Source organism: Spea bombifrons, chromosome 4 (genome assembly GCF_027358695.1).
Source record: "Spea bombifrons isolate aSpeBom1 chromosome 4, aSpeBom1.2.pri, whole genome shotgun sequence".
NCBI classification, from domain to species: domain Eukaryota; kingdom Metazoa; phylum Chordata; class Amphibia; order Anura; family Pelobatidae; genus Spea; species Spea bombifrons.
Window position 1 is genome coordinate 95622554 of NC_071090.1, and position 14169 is coordinate 95636722.

Genomic DNA, 14169 nt, shown 5'->3' on the forward strand with positions numbered 1-14169 from the left:
GTTCTCAGTGGGAAACCGTGAAGTGGCATTTAGGCTGAACTGAAATGGATCCATTAATTAAACATCCTGTGCTTTTAATCAAGTATGTGAAATACTTCTTAAAACAGCTCCAGACAATTAGTGATGGAGAATACTGTATTTCAAACACTATTCAAGGATTTCAGGGCAGGAGGTCCAATTATGTGGTGACCGTATTAATGATTTCTGGGGGAAGAGGGTGCCACAAACCACATAGTAAGGGAAGGGATGTGTGTTAACCACTTAGGGCATTTTGTATTAACAAAAAAAAAATAACAGAACCATTCAATGTAAAATTAATTTGAACATTTTGAGGGTTAAATACATCTACAAGGAACATGGCTCAATGTTAGGTGGCCTCCTTGGAAATTGATATTTCTCTATTCACAACTCATAGGCTACTGGCCCAAATATTTTCTTTTTTCTTGAGAGGATACAGATTGGACTGTAAGGTGGTTAAACTTCCCAAGATCCAGTATTTACCTCACATTTATTCTTGTGCCAGCTCCCATGAACACAAGCCTATGATCACTGTTTAGATTTTACTCTATGCAAAATGTTATATACATTTTACGTCTAAATAAGAAAAACATAAAACCGTAACCCAACTTTCGCCATTCCTATTTATTCCATTCATACAACTTACAGTCGCGTGAAAAAGAAAGTACACCCTCTTTGAGTTCTATGGTTTTACATAAAAGGACATAATAACAATCATCTGTTCTTTTGCAGATCTAAAATTAGATAAATACAACCTCAGATGAACAACACATAACATATTACACTGTGTCATGATTTATTCAACAAAAATTAAAGTCAAAATGAAGAAGCCATGTGTGAAAAAATACAAAAATTTAATTGCTAAACTCTTTATGATTGCCCTTAGCTGGGACAGGAGGCAGTTTAATTTAAATCTATATAAAATGTAGTTCTGTGTTCTGTTTGCATAGACCTAAATATCAATGTTGCATTATTCTGTGCTGGGTTTCACAGATTTGGAATGTGACGTTATATCCTGTCGCCTGCATTAGTAGTGTAAATGCAGAGGAAATTCAGTGTAATTTTGGTCTGTGCCACCAAAAAGAAGAGGTCATCAGTGCTCAACACCAATAAGGTTTTCCTACATTGGCTGTTGGAATATCCTTGTTGACTGATCCATCCCAGGTTGCACTCCTAATCTATTTACTAGAAAATTAGCCTTTTGAAAAATCCAATTTCATAAAGGCATTTTCAAGTATGGATTGCACCAGCCAATGGGTTGGCAAATGAATACATCTCAATTCTCAACTTCTTTTTAAAATATAGATATATTAATTTTCAATGCCATGAAGGCATGGGAAAGGAAATGTATTCACTGCAGATAACATGCCAACCATGCACCTTCCTTCTCAGTTTAAGGGGTTTATTCCCTCAAGGCATATTTCACTTAATCCCCTTCGGCAATACAGATGATTTTTGTATGCAAACTCACTAGCCGTAGAGTTTTGCTCTTCTCAATAATCCAATTTAACAAATAAATTGGTGGTGCTACCAGGAATTGTGATTTTTAGCTATAACACACTTCTCAATAATCCAATTTAACAAATAAATTGGTGGTGCTACCAGGAATTGTGATTTTTAGCTACAACACACTTGATTATGGACACAGTTCATTTTAATTACATGCTGGCAAAGGAATCAGCTGAAAGACCTAGCAGATAAGAGACCACTTTCCTAGTGGATCTAATGTAGCAAATTATCTACAGTAAATCTACCTACATAAATTAAACAATGTTTCCTTTTTCAGTTAACCATTAATATAAAGATGATTTCTCTTGTGTCGTATGTGACAGCTAGTATGTTTAACAACTTACCAGGATCTAGTAGTCGGGTGTAGTTTTACAATAAGAGGATTACGCCCCATCTTCTCTACATTTCCACATCCATAATACCTAATTCTAAAGGCCAACGTGTATGCTTTTCCAGCATTGTCAATTAATGGGTCATTTCCTGAGACACAAATTCTGGTCTATTAATATATATGATCTTGCTAGTGTACCTCAAGTTTTAAGCTGTTGCCTTGTCCAATGATATTTCTGGTAACAGCTGAACAGACGAACTTCATGGATATAAACTCATGCTCAGTATTCTAACACCAGGCAGGCCCAACATAAGGATTGCCAAATGGTCTTTGTTGGATTATCATGGGAATTTTGCATGAAGTGTTCTGGTTACATAATAGCATAGTTGCCAACAGTCCTGACTGGGAACTGGACTTATGTGTTAGTAACTGTCCTGCTTATTTGGGGGCAAAACTTAGTTTGCATAGCACCTAAAATGGGCATTGTGCAGGCCAGAAAAAAAAGGGTACACAACATAACTTACACAGATTGTCTTCAGTGCTGCACTAATTATGGTTTTATGTGAGATATGTTGGTTCACGTAGAAGGAATATATCATTATTCTTTGTCATGTTTTAATTCTAGCTGAATTGGAGTCCATATTGGTTTTAGGATATCCTATTAAAAATCAGCCTTAAAACTGGATGAGGTAAGCAATAGGCTAACACCTATTGATAGTGTAGAGAAGAATTTTCAGCTGCTGAGAACCAGGCTTTCTGTTTTGCTTATTTCTACTTGTTGAACTCCCAGCTATTAAGACATATCTATTTACGTAGTGATTGCTTCTCCAATAACAAGAGATAAAATATAGCAGTTCAGATGAGAAATTCTATTTTTATGCGCTCACATTAATTATTTATACGACTACGTCAATGATTTATATAAGAACACGTTAAAATGATCCTCAGCACCAATAGATATTTATTCAATAACAGCCTTTAAAAATAACTAATATTGCCACAAATTATGTTTCCAGAGGATATTTGAAAGCCATGATATGCACACAGCTCCCCAGAACCATGCTATAAATATACAAATCATTCTACCAATAGACAGATTAAATGATATTTTCCAACCCCAACAGTCATTGTTATCCTCTTAACAATGGATGGCAGGTTCCAAGTCAACATGGCCTAGCTCCATAGAGCCTGGATAAACAGGAAGCCCCAGAGAAACATGCAGGACTAGAATGTGGCCCAGCATAAAAGTAAACATATATATATATATATATATATATATATATATATATATATATGACCAAAAACAAGGACTTGTGGTGGATGGGATACATGTCCCCATATTCTACAAGGTTCCTACTTGATGACGTTCTGGTTTACATCACCTGCAAAAGATAACCAATTGCAGGTGCTGCTAAGTACTCCCTTGCCAAGAAGGAGATTAGATTTTGTTTTGCTTCCTCTGAAAAGGTAGAAAGCTGTTGGGAGAAACTGTAACAGAAAGATTGATAATTCTGTTGGGAAACGAACAAGTCATCCAACCCAGTCAGTATATAACACTGTTTAGTTAGTGCTTAGTAGAGCACGGATTTTGTTTTATTTTATTATCCCTTTGACGACAATTGACGTGCCAGGCATGCAGTTTGTGACAACTGATTCATTCAAGGGTTTAAACGAGCAGATCGCTTTCTTTGCTGAGCCAGTCTTGCTGCAATGCCTCGATATTGAGCCATTGTAGCAACATCAAAAAAAATGTTGGGTCCCTGTGTGATCACATTCTGCATACTGGCTACATGGATGGGCAGTCCAACCCTCTGCAGAGGAGGCACCCCATGTAGATCTTCCTATAGAGAGTATGTGTCTGTCTAGTTATGCATGTGTGTCTGCCTGGGTATGTTAGTATCCGTCTAGGTATGTATGTTAGTATCTGTCTGGGTATGTTAATGTGTGATTGTGTTTGTATGCTAGTGTCTGCAGAGCCGGCCTTAGGCGTTGTGGCGCCCTGTGCGGACTACTCCTCTGGCGCCCCCCCTCACTACCCCCCCTCTCTGCCCCTTCAAACTACCCGCCCTCTCTGCCCCTTTAAACTACCCCCCCTCAAACTACCCCTCCCCTCTACCCCTTCAAACTACCCCTCCCCTCTGCCCCTTCAAACTACCCCCCCTATGCCCCTTCAAACTACCCCCCCTCTGCCCCTTCAAACTACCCCCCCTCTGCCCCTTCAAACTACCCCCCCCACTTACCTTGTTGCCGGAGTCCTGCGGTAAGAGCGGGAGGCATCCGTCTTCTCGCTCTGCCGGCATTTCATGTTGAGCGCCGGTATAATCCGGCGCTCAACATGAGATGCTGGCACCGCGACGGAGTCACGGAGAGTAAGGGGCGCCGAGCGGTTGCCGAGAACTTCACGAGCAACCGCTCGGCGCCCCTGACCGGGACTTAGATTAAAGCATCGTTTTTTTTTTTTTTAAACTTTATTTAACATCAATGATGTTAAATAAAGTTTAAAAAAAAACAAAAAAAAAAAAACGATGCTTTAATCTAAGTCCCGGTCAGGCGCCCCTGCAACCATGGCGCCCTGTGCGGTCGCACAGGTCGCACACCCCTAAGGCCGGCCCTGAGTGTCTGTCTGGGTACGTATGTGTCTGGGCATGTTAGTGTGTGTGGGTATGTTAGTGCATGTGTGTGTGTGTCTGGGTATGTCAGTGTGTGAACATGTGTTTTTGTCTGGGTATATTAGTAAATATGTGTGGGGGTATGTCAGTGTCATACTTTAGTATGTGAACATGTGTCTCTGGGTATGTTAAGTGAAAGTGTGTATGTTATGCTTGTGATTCCATGTAATCACCCCACCAAGTCAGTACAGTCATTCCATTATTATTATTTTTTTTACGTTTACTTTACTTTACTTTTTGCATCTAAAAACATTTTCCAAGATAATGACTGGAGTGATTTACTGCAATGAACACAGCTACAGCAGAAAATAAATTACTATTATAAACTATAACAAAAAAGAAACAATTATGGAAAAAGCTTCACGGCCTGGAATATATTGATCTTTTACTCCCATGAATGCAATGTTATTTTTAAATATTTTTTTAAATCCCAATGTAATTTATTTTCTGATCCCTAGTTAACAATACTATTCCTCCTTTCCAGATACAAATGTAATATTATTAAAGGCTTTGGTGGTAAATAAAAGGAACAGCATGCCAAAAGAAAGAGGCTAACACTGTAGGGGAATTTATAACATACAGTACACGGCATAGGCATAAGAACAAGAACAGATCAAATTCTCTACATCAGGAAAGATGGGCAGACTAAATGCACAGAATGGTTCTTCTCTGCCATCAAATTCTATGTTTTTATGTTATATTTCACAAAGAACATATATATAATACAGAAATAATCTCCACAAGCACATCATTATCCAGAAAGTACTACTTTTGACAGCTTATTTGACTTCAAAGACAATAATAATGCTATCTGCTTTCAGGTGCCTTTTTGCTTTAATGTTCTCAAATTTGAAACTACGCCTTTTAAAACAACACACATTTACATTTCACTATAATATTAAATGTACCACAGGCCAAAAAACATCCATATTGGAATATATATATATATATATATATATATATATATATAATAACCAAGCTCATTGTTGCAGGATTTGACATGCTGATAATGCGCAGATTTTTTTAATTGATAGCCTGGCTGCATAAGCAGATTGGAAGAAATATTCATTCTGGAATCGCACGCCCTCTGTGATTTACACTGACACTAGAATCCTAATGCCTCTCAATTTCTACTTCTATTTTTATACAATGTGACAGTTGAAATCCCTGCTTGAATGCAGTCTATTAAAATAGGGATATTAGTAAATCCTTGCAAGGAAGGGTGTCCATGAGCAGTGATTTTTACATGAGGCCAGATAAATGGTAGCTCTCCACATGATTTGGAAGCAATACTTGAATAATTATAAGACAATCTCAAGCTTATTTCATTCCTTTTACTTTTCTAGTGGAGCTACATGGAAGTGTCACAACAGCGAAAGCAACACGGGTCAGGGGTGTAACTTGTCTGGTACCAACTCGCTCATAGACCGCAATGCAAAAACATATGAAATCAGTTTGTAGTTAATACAGAACAAAACAAACTAACACTTATAGTCTGGTACATTCAACAAAAAAAGGAATCAGATACAAATGTTATGAAATGTTATTAAAACTAGACTTGGGCACCAGGGGGCTCTTCGTGTTCGTCTTCGTGCTCGTCTTCGGCAAAAAAAAAAAACTTCGTATTCTGCGAATATTCGCCTGGTCCTGTCTTCTCTTCGGGCGAATATTCGCGGACATTCTTCGTGCTCGGGTTTTCTTCGTTTTCCCCGGTTAAAACTGGGTTAAAGCCGCTCTGGTGCCAGGAGTTTAAATGTCCGTATGAGCAACTCTATTGGTCGTCAGCAGGGGGCTCGTCTGCCATTGGTTGATGGCAGACGAGCCCCCTGCTGGCGACCAATAGGGTCGCTTTTACAGACTGTTATACTCCTGGTGCCGTAATTGTTCGGCAGATCCCGCTGGTCTCCCTGTTCTATCATTTATTAACTGATAGAACAGGGAGACCAGTGGGATCTGCCGGGTAAGTTGCAGCATTGGGATTTTAAAAGTCTGTACGAGCGACTCTGTTGGTCGCTCGTACAGACTTTTAGGCTCCTGATGCTGTAACTTACCCGGCACATCCCACTGGTCTCCCTGTTCTATCAGTTAAATGTCCGTACGAGCGACCAATAAAGTTGTTCGTACGGACATTTAACTGATAGAACAGGGAGACCAGTGGGATGTGCCGGGTAAGTTGCAGCATTGGGGTTTTAAAAGTCTGCACGAGCAACTCTGTTGGTCGCTCGTGCAGACTTTTAAAAACCCAATGCTACAACTTACCCGGCACATCCCACTGGTCTCTCTCCCTGTTCAATTAATTAAATATCCGTACGAGCGAACAATAAAGTCGCTCGTATGGACATGTAACTAATTGAACAGGGAGGGAGATCAGTGGCATCGGCAGGGTAAGTTGCAGCATTGAGGTTTTAAAACCCCAATGCTGCAACTTGCCCTGCCGATGCCACTGGTCTTTAACTAATTGAACAGGGAGGGAGACAGAGAGTCCGATGCCACTGGTCTCCCTCCCTGTTCAATTAGTTAGTCTGTGCCGGGTTAAATGTCCCTACGAGCGACCAATAAAGTCGCTCGTACGGACATTTAACTAATTGAACAGGGAGGGAGACCAGTGGTATCCCTCCCTGTTCAATTAGTTAGGGGTTAACTTTTTTTAAAGGGTTAAGGGGCCGTGCATGTGAGCCTATTGGTCGCTTGCACGGCTCTTTAACCTATGGATTTCCGCTCCCGTTAACCCCTTCGATGCTGTGTTAGATAACGCAGCATCGAAGGGGTTAACGGGAGCGGAAATCCATAGGTTCGCTGTCAGGGGTTACAAAGACCGTGCGAGTGAGCCTATTGGTCACCTGCAGGGTCTTCCTCTGGCATCAACCAATTGGTTGATGCCAGAGGAGGTCCCTGTAGGCGACCAATAGGCTCATTCGCACTGCCCTGTAACCCGTGACGGCGAACTTCCGGGAACTGCCGCGATGCCGCGAAGACAAGGTAAGTTAGAAGAGGGGGGGAAGAATTGTAGACGAAGACGAAGATAATCACGAAGATCTTCGTGGTGTGTGTCTTCGCCTACGTTTTACCGCCGCCGTCTTCTCTTCGGCGTGTCTTCGGAACGAACACGAAAACGCACTCTTCGTGTTCGTTTCCATGTTCGCCCGAAGACGAATGCACAAGTCTAATTAAAACACCTATCTTGTTTAAAAATATTAATGATTCCATCACATTATATGGACATAGATTCCTTAGCCCCAGAGCACATGCAAATGCCACATTTTCAAATTCCTGTTTGATCGTATTTATATAATATTATAGCATGTATCTGCTGTGTGGGTGCTGATTCCTTGTTTTGTTGTATGTACATATAGGCCAGTTTAAGCAGTCCTCCAAAATCTAAAATGCATCGTGCAGGGCGTTAATGACTGTAAGTCTGTCTTGTATTATAAATTCACAGGGTAAATCGGGTAGTCCTAGGCTTCAGGAATATATAGTCCAGGGCATTAATTCAAGGAACATCCATTGTTGACCAATGCCTATAAAGTGCTTCACTACATCATGGAGAATATAGAAACCAGATTTAGTAATTGGTTTCCTTCTGTGAATTTTTGGTGTTGCACTATAGGTGGTGGTCAGCAATATATAAAAATTAGAAGTGAAAAGAATAGGCCCTATCAAGCTTCTCCCAGCACCCACCGCTCTCTGTTGGGTGTCGGTATATGACATCATAGTCGTTACGCTCCACCTCTTGATGATCCACAGTGTAGATACTGCATACTATGGAGGCTTTGCTGACTAGGCACAACCTACATAGTGTAAATGGGCCATTTCCAAGGGAGATCTCCCAATCTGGGCCATTAAGCAAGCCATGCTCTAGGGAGCCTGATTGATCAATAGGACGATCAGCCCCACGATTTTGTAGCAGAGGGGCACTTGGACCTCTAGCCTGTTACCCTAGGTGGCCTAGATGTGGCCCAAAATAAGTGAATAATTATTGACATCTCTTACTATCTTGGTTACTTCACTTTCTTGGTCCAACTTAATGTTCAGCCTACTTGCTAAATCCAACTCTGACTAACCATGTGAAACAAAGACAGTTTTTTATACAAATCAATTATCTTCTCTGATTACAATGACCGAACATTCATTTCAAACACAGAAAGTGTTTGCAGCAATAAACACAACATATCCTTGCCAGCGCCTCACTTCACAGCCTGGAGATACACGTATGACAAGATGTGACTTGAGAAGTACAAAGCAGAATACAAACAAACCCAGCATTCTTTGCAATGAACACAAGCCTTTATGCTGCCAATTCAAATTAGGCAAGTATTAAATTATAACCGATTCACACACATCATATATTTCATGATTGCTTTAAATGTATAGGGGTCGGTTGGTGAAAGCAGATTGCCTACTGTATTGTCTCCGTTCAGCAACGATAGGGTTATTTCTATATAATACAAACAAGGTGCATTTGTCAGTCAAATGAGATAAAGTCCTCACTTAAATAAGCAGAGAATGCCGACAGGAATCAGGCGGTCACGCACTGCTATGTGGATATTGTTCGCTCAAAGACCAAGCGCTTACAATTCCTTTATCCTGTGTTCTTTAAGGGCTTTGGACAGAAAAAAATCTATATATCACAATAAAAAAAGGAATATATATGACGTATATATTTAAAGTAGACCTGTCATCCAACATATGTGACGGTTCTCTTCAAGTAAGTATAACACATTACATATACATTATCACTAGCAATCCCAATATGGCTGACTGGGTGCTGGGCACGCATGCACGCTCGCTCTGTCTGCCCTCGGTTCTACCTCAGAATGCTGTACATGCAACAGGTTATACAGCATTCTATTATATAAGGAAAGGCCCTATATTTGTAGTTTTTATCCCGTTCACCAGGTTAACGCTGAAATAGAGTTAATGGGAAGGGGATTTACACTGTCAAATAACCTATCTTCTATAGATTTCCTAGTCATTTGGCTAGCACAATGTATAGGTAAAATGCTACCCTATACAAAGTGTCACCTTTTCATTTTTCAATGACAGATTTTCTTTAAATGACCGTAACCAGAGCTGCCTGAATCCGAGATGTCCATGCTCATACACAGATTCACTACTTTTACCCCCCCAAGCGTTACTGGTTAGGAGGGTCACTCCCTCATAAGGACCCAAATCACACTAGCCTTGTTTCGTCCACTGATGTCCCATCTTTTTAGGAGCCAGAACGTTTGTTGGGCATGGGTGTATCACAGTCCCCTAGATCCTTAAAAGTTTTATTATTAATATTATTGAGTGCAAACACACACGTCTACATGGTCCCTGGTTTTGTGGGCTAAGGGCTAATAATGGTGCTGAACTGAATTTCTTAGCCCACAAACTAGATCCCCGAGCTTCTTAAACAAAGCATTTTTTAAGAAATGTGAAAAGTAAGAATGCCTGTTAAGTATTGAGTATGTGCTATTCACAGTTGTCAGGCTTCTTGGGGTGATAATAGCAGAATTATTGGCAATCCCGATAATTCCTATTTTTGCTGCTGGCATTCAGTCTGGATGCAATTCTTGTGCTTTAGGCACAAGGTGATAATAGGTAATCACGAACAGTTGGAAAGGCACATGTTGTCCAACCCCGTCTTAGAACACTAAGTCATATAGAGCGTTAAGGAGAAAGGTAGTCATATAATAGTTTTTTTTATAACAATAGTGATTTACGCGCCTCGTCCCTAACAATAAGTGCACTTTCCAACCACGTGAATGTAAAATCAATGAAAAAACGTGCTGTGGAAAAATATAGAAAAATAAATATACTTATCGCTAGAGACTTTATTGGAATAACTCATCCAAGCATCTGAAAAATTAGAAATAGAAACAATGTGTAACGTTTCTATAATTCAATAGTACCCCCCCCTTGAAAGCGCACTCACATGTGCATGAGCCTAAGTATACTTAAGCCGGCATATGAGTGCTATTTCAAAGGGGGGGGGAGTTCATTGTTTCTATTTCTATTTTTTCATGGATTAGTTATTCCAATTAAGTCTGTAGAGATAAGTATCTTTATTTATATATATATTTTTGTGTAACACATCATCTATATGATAGTGTTTTGTGGCAACTATGCCAGAAAACGCACCGCTCACTCACCTATACTCCTTATTCTCTTGAATATCTACTCCAGTAAACCTTATTACAACATTAATTTAGCCTTATGAAAGTAAGCAAGAAATTAGTGATCTTAATACCAATTTGAGTTTCTTTTGCTGTATAAGAAATGGAGGGCAGTTGGCGCTACGTTCAAATTCCAAGGCATATGTGATATCATAAACACTACAATTCAAACAGGGACTTAGCTGTTTTTATGGAAAACAAGGACATTTTCTCGCTGTATGACATAATTGCAAATGGGTTTGTAATGATCAATAAGCCTTTTAAACTTAAACTTGGATCAGTGAACACAACGTGCCATCGGGAACACAGGAGTGATGGGAGTGATAAAGGGCCTCTGTATGCCTATGAAGATATTCCATTAAAAATCAGCTGATTGCATCTAAAATAGTAATTTACAACATTAACAACATCTACACATTATTTCTAAGTGACCCCAAACTTTTGAATGGTAGGGTTTTATAATTTCATAATGTATATCAAAATTCTACATGTTTAAAGCAAGATTTCTGGTAATCCAAGGATGATGTTTTAAAAGCGACTGGCCGCAGAGTCAGGGCAAGCGTACACTCACATTAGAAACATGTTTGTAAATATATATGCATTATAAATTATACAGATATATATATATATATATATATATATATATATATCATGATTTATTCAGCTGGTAGAGGAATACTATTGTCATTGACTAGATTTGTCTCTTAAGAAAAACCTAAAATTACCCTAAACCCTGTCATATTGGCTTATTTTACTAGGATCCTGTTAGTCATATCTGGGCTGCAGCTCATACTAACCTGACAGTACAGGAGAACTGTTAATAATTTACCGATGATGATAATACAGTATCCATTACTCTGGAAAATGACTGCAGACACTAATAGTTATGATTGACAGAAACCCAAGCAAGGTGTGGAGACCAGCAGTAACAGATCACTGCCTGCTCCAGCTTCAATAGATTCAGAATGCATGCTTAATGTATGCAAACACTGCTGGGCTTCATCAACAAAACAGAAATACTAAGGGCTCTGAGTGTAATTGGAAGACAGTATGTACAGTATAGTACAGTATAGTACAGGATAGTACAGTATGTATAGGATAGTACAGGATAGTACAGTATGTATAGGATAGTACAGTATGTATAGGATAGTACAGTATATTACAGTATGTATAGGATAGTACAGTATATTACAGTATGTATAGGATAGTACGGTATAGTACAGTATAGGGTAGTACAGTATAGGGTAGTACAGTATAGTAGAGTATAGGGTAGTACAGTATAGTAGAGTATAGTACAGTATAGGGTAGTATAGGATAGTACAGTATAGGGTAGTACAGCATAGGGTAGTATAGGATAGTACAGTATAGATTAGATCTTTCTGGAGGAGGAAGACCATTTGTTTGTGGTGTGATTGGCATACAGACAGCAGACACATTGTAACAGGGCTGAGACCCGCAGGCTGTGCAGCCCGACAGACAGGACCCACCTACCGAGAAGAGGGTGGAATAGAAGGACAGGGAGAATTTGATGCAGTAATAGTCCTTCCATGTGTGGGCTCCGGGCATGTCTGAGGCTGCAGCACAGGGAAAGCTTCTTGTTTTACACGGAGAGAGCCGCCAGCTCCCGATTCATTGTCTCTGCGGCCACCGGCACGACTTCCGCATGGGGAGAAAGCGAAAGATCTGTGCGGGGAGGAGACCCGCGCCTTCACCCTTTCACTGCCACGGGGGAGCTTTGGCACTCAAAGCAGAGAGGCTCCCTCCAGCGCAGTGTAAACACTACCGCTCAAATCCGTTTTTTATTTCAGTATATGTATGCATATTATTATTAGTTATCATTATCACTAATATTAATATTGTTTTATGTTTATTATTTTTTAATTTAAGATATTATTATTAATATTGTTTTATTATGGTTTTTAGTTATTATGGTTATTATTATTATTTTAAATTACTTTTTTTAAATTATTTTTATTATTATTAATGTTATTTTTTATTATAATTATTATTTTTATTATTATTTTTTTAAATTATTAATATTATTTTTTTTAAACTGTCATTATTATTTAAGTGAAAATGTACTCAATCTGGGATGAGTATTTACATTTTGATTAGCTGGAGTACCAGGATAAATTGATTCCTTTTGGTACATAAAATCATTTGAGGGTGTGTATTAATTACATGGGTTTTTCCATTCAACATTTAATAGCAAATGCACATTAGCTCCTACTGGTAACTGTTGGGAAAGTAATTTCATAGTATATAAATATTATTATTTATTGATTTACTGTAAATAAAGCTATTAGGGAAACAGCCCTACTCATTGAGTAGGCCCTACTCAGTGAGCTAACAATCTAAAAAAAATATGTAACGTATATTGAAAGTTCCTTAAGGAGCATTTTGCATTGTAGAAACGATTGTAAAAGTAATAGCTTATTAAAAGATGTTTTTGTTTAACATTACCAAGTTATGGTATTTATAAAAAATGGCTATATTTTTGCTGTGAAGAGTAATTAATATAGCTCAGAGAAATATGGCATCATCATCCACCTTTGGGTAACATTAAAGTTATGCCTACCTCCCAATGTCTATCGTTTTGCTGGGGACAGAGCTTGGGAGGTAGCACTGCTGTGGATGCACACAATTCTGCGCATGCACAGTATGCATTCTCTGTTGTCCCAGGTATTTTCCTGTATTAAAATAGTAATAATGAAAAAAAATGGGAAAAAAATACACGTTTATTATTATTTATTTTTTATAACATAGGTGCTGAAACACCTTGTGTCCATTCTATTAGAAATATACATTAATTGCCTCCAAACCAAAATTCAAAATAGTGTACTTTGTAGAACTACTACAAACCAATCCATGTGAGGTATTATTCTACACAGGGGCATGTTGTTGAACATGAATCAGGGTTTTTTTTTTTATCAGTGGGACCTAATTTGTAGAATTATCACTAATTTAAATTGCTCATTTTATTATTTTACTGGGTTTTTGACATATTTTTTCATAATAAATGACAGACTATACTATAAAAGTGGTACAAGGAGAAATCCCTGTCCTGGAAAAAACAATATACAATTTTTGTGGGTACACTAAACATGGAAAAGGGGCCTGAAGTTTATAGCATGAACCATATGCTAAATATGGTGACCCCCCTCGTCACTTAAGGGGTTAAAATCCCGGTCATAAGGGGGTTAACATAATGGGCCTTAAGGCAAGTAGTGTGCTTTTTTAAATCACAGAAGGGTATGGGGGGGGAGCCAATCTGCTTTTGGGGAAAACTGAGGCTAGAGAATAGTCTAGTTTTCCTAACATGGATGGCATCTGGAGGAATAACATAGTGGGCTGTGTTGAAAGTTGAATTTCTGATGGTGGATTTAACGTGATTGAGTAAATATGAGGTTTAGTAATGAGATTGATTTAATTCCTCCAATGCAATACACTAAAAACCCAACACCCAAAAGAGCAATTGTCTCGT

General features: G+C 38.8%; 1 protein-coding gene across 1 annotated transcript in view; it reads right to left on the bottom strand.

Annotated features, from left to right (window-relative positions):
• The window catches only part of LOC128492125 (tetraspanin-15-like), a 52409-nt gene extending 40079 nt beyond the window's left edge, over positions 1-12330 (bottom strand). Inside the window, exon 1 of the mRNA XM_053464583.1 lies at positions 12177-12330. Coding sequence (XP_053320558.1) covers positions 12177-12251 — 75 coding nt within the window. The 5' untranslated portion in view covers positions 12252-12330. The remainder of the gene's footprint in view (positions 1-12176) is intronic.
• Between the last annotated feature and the right edge of the window lie 1839 nt (positions 12331-14169).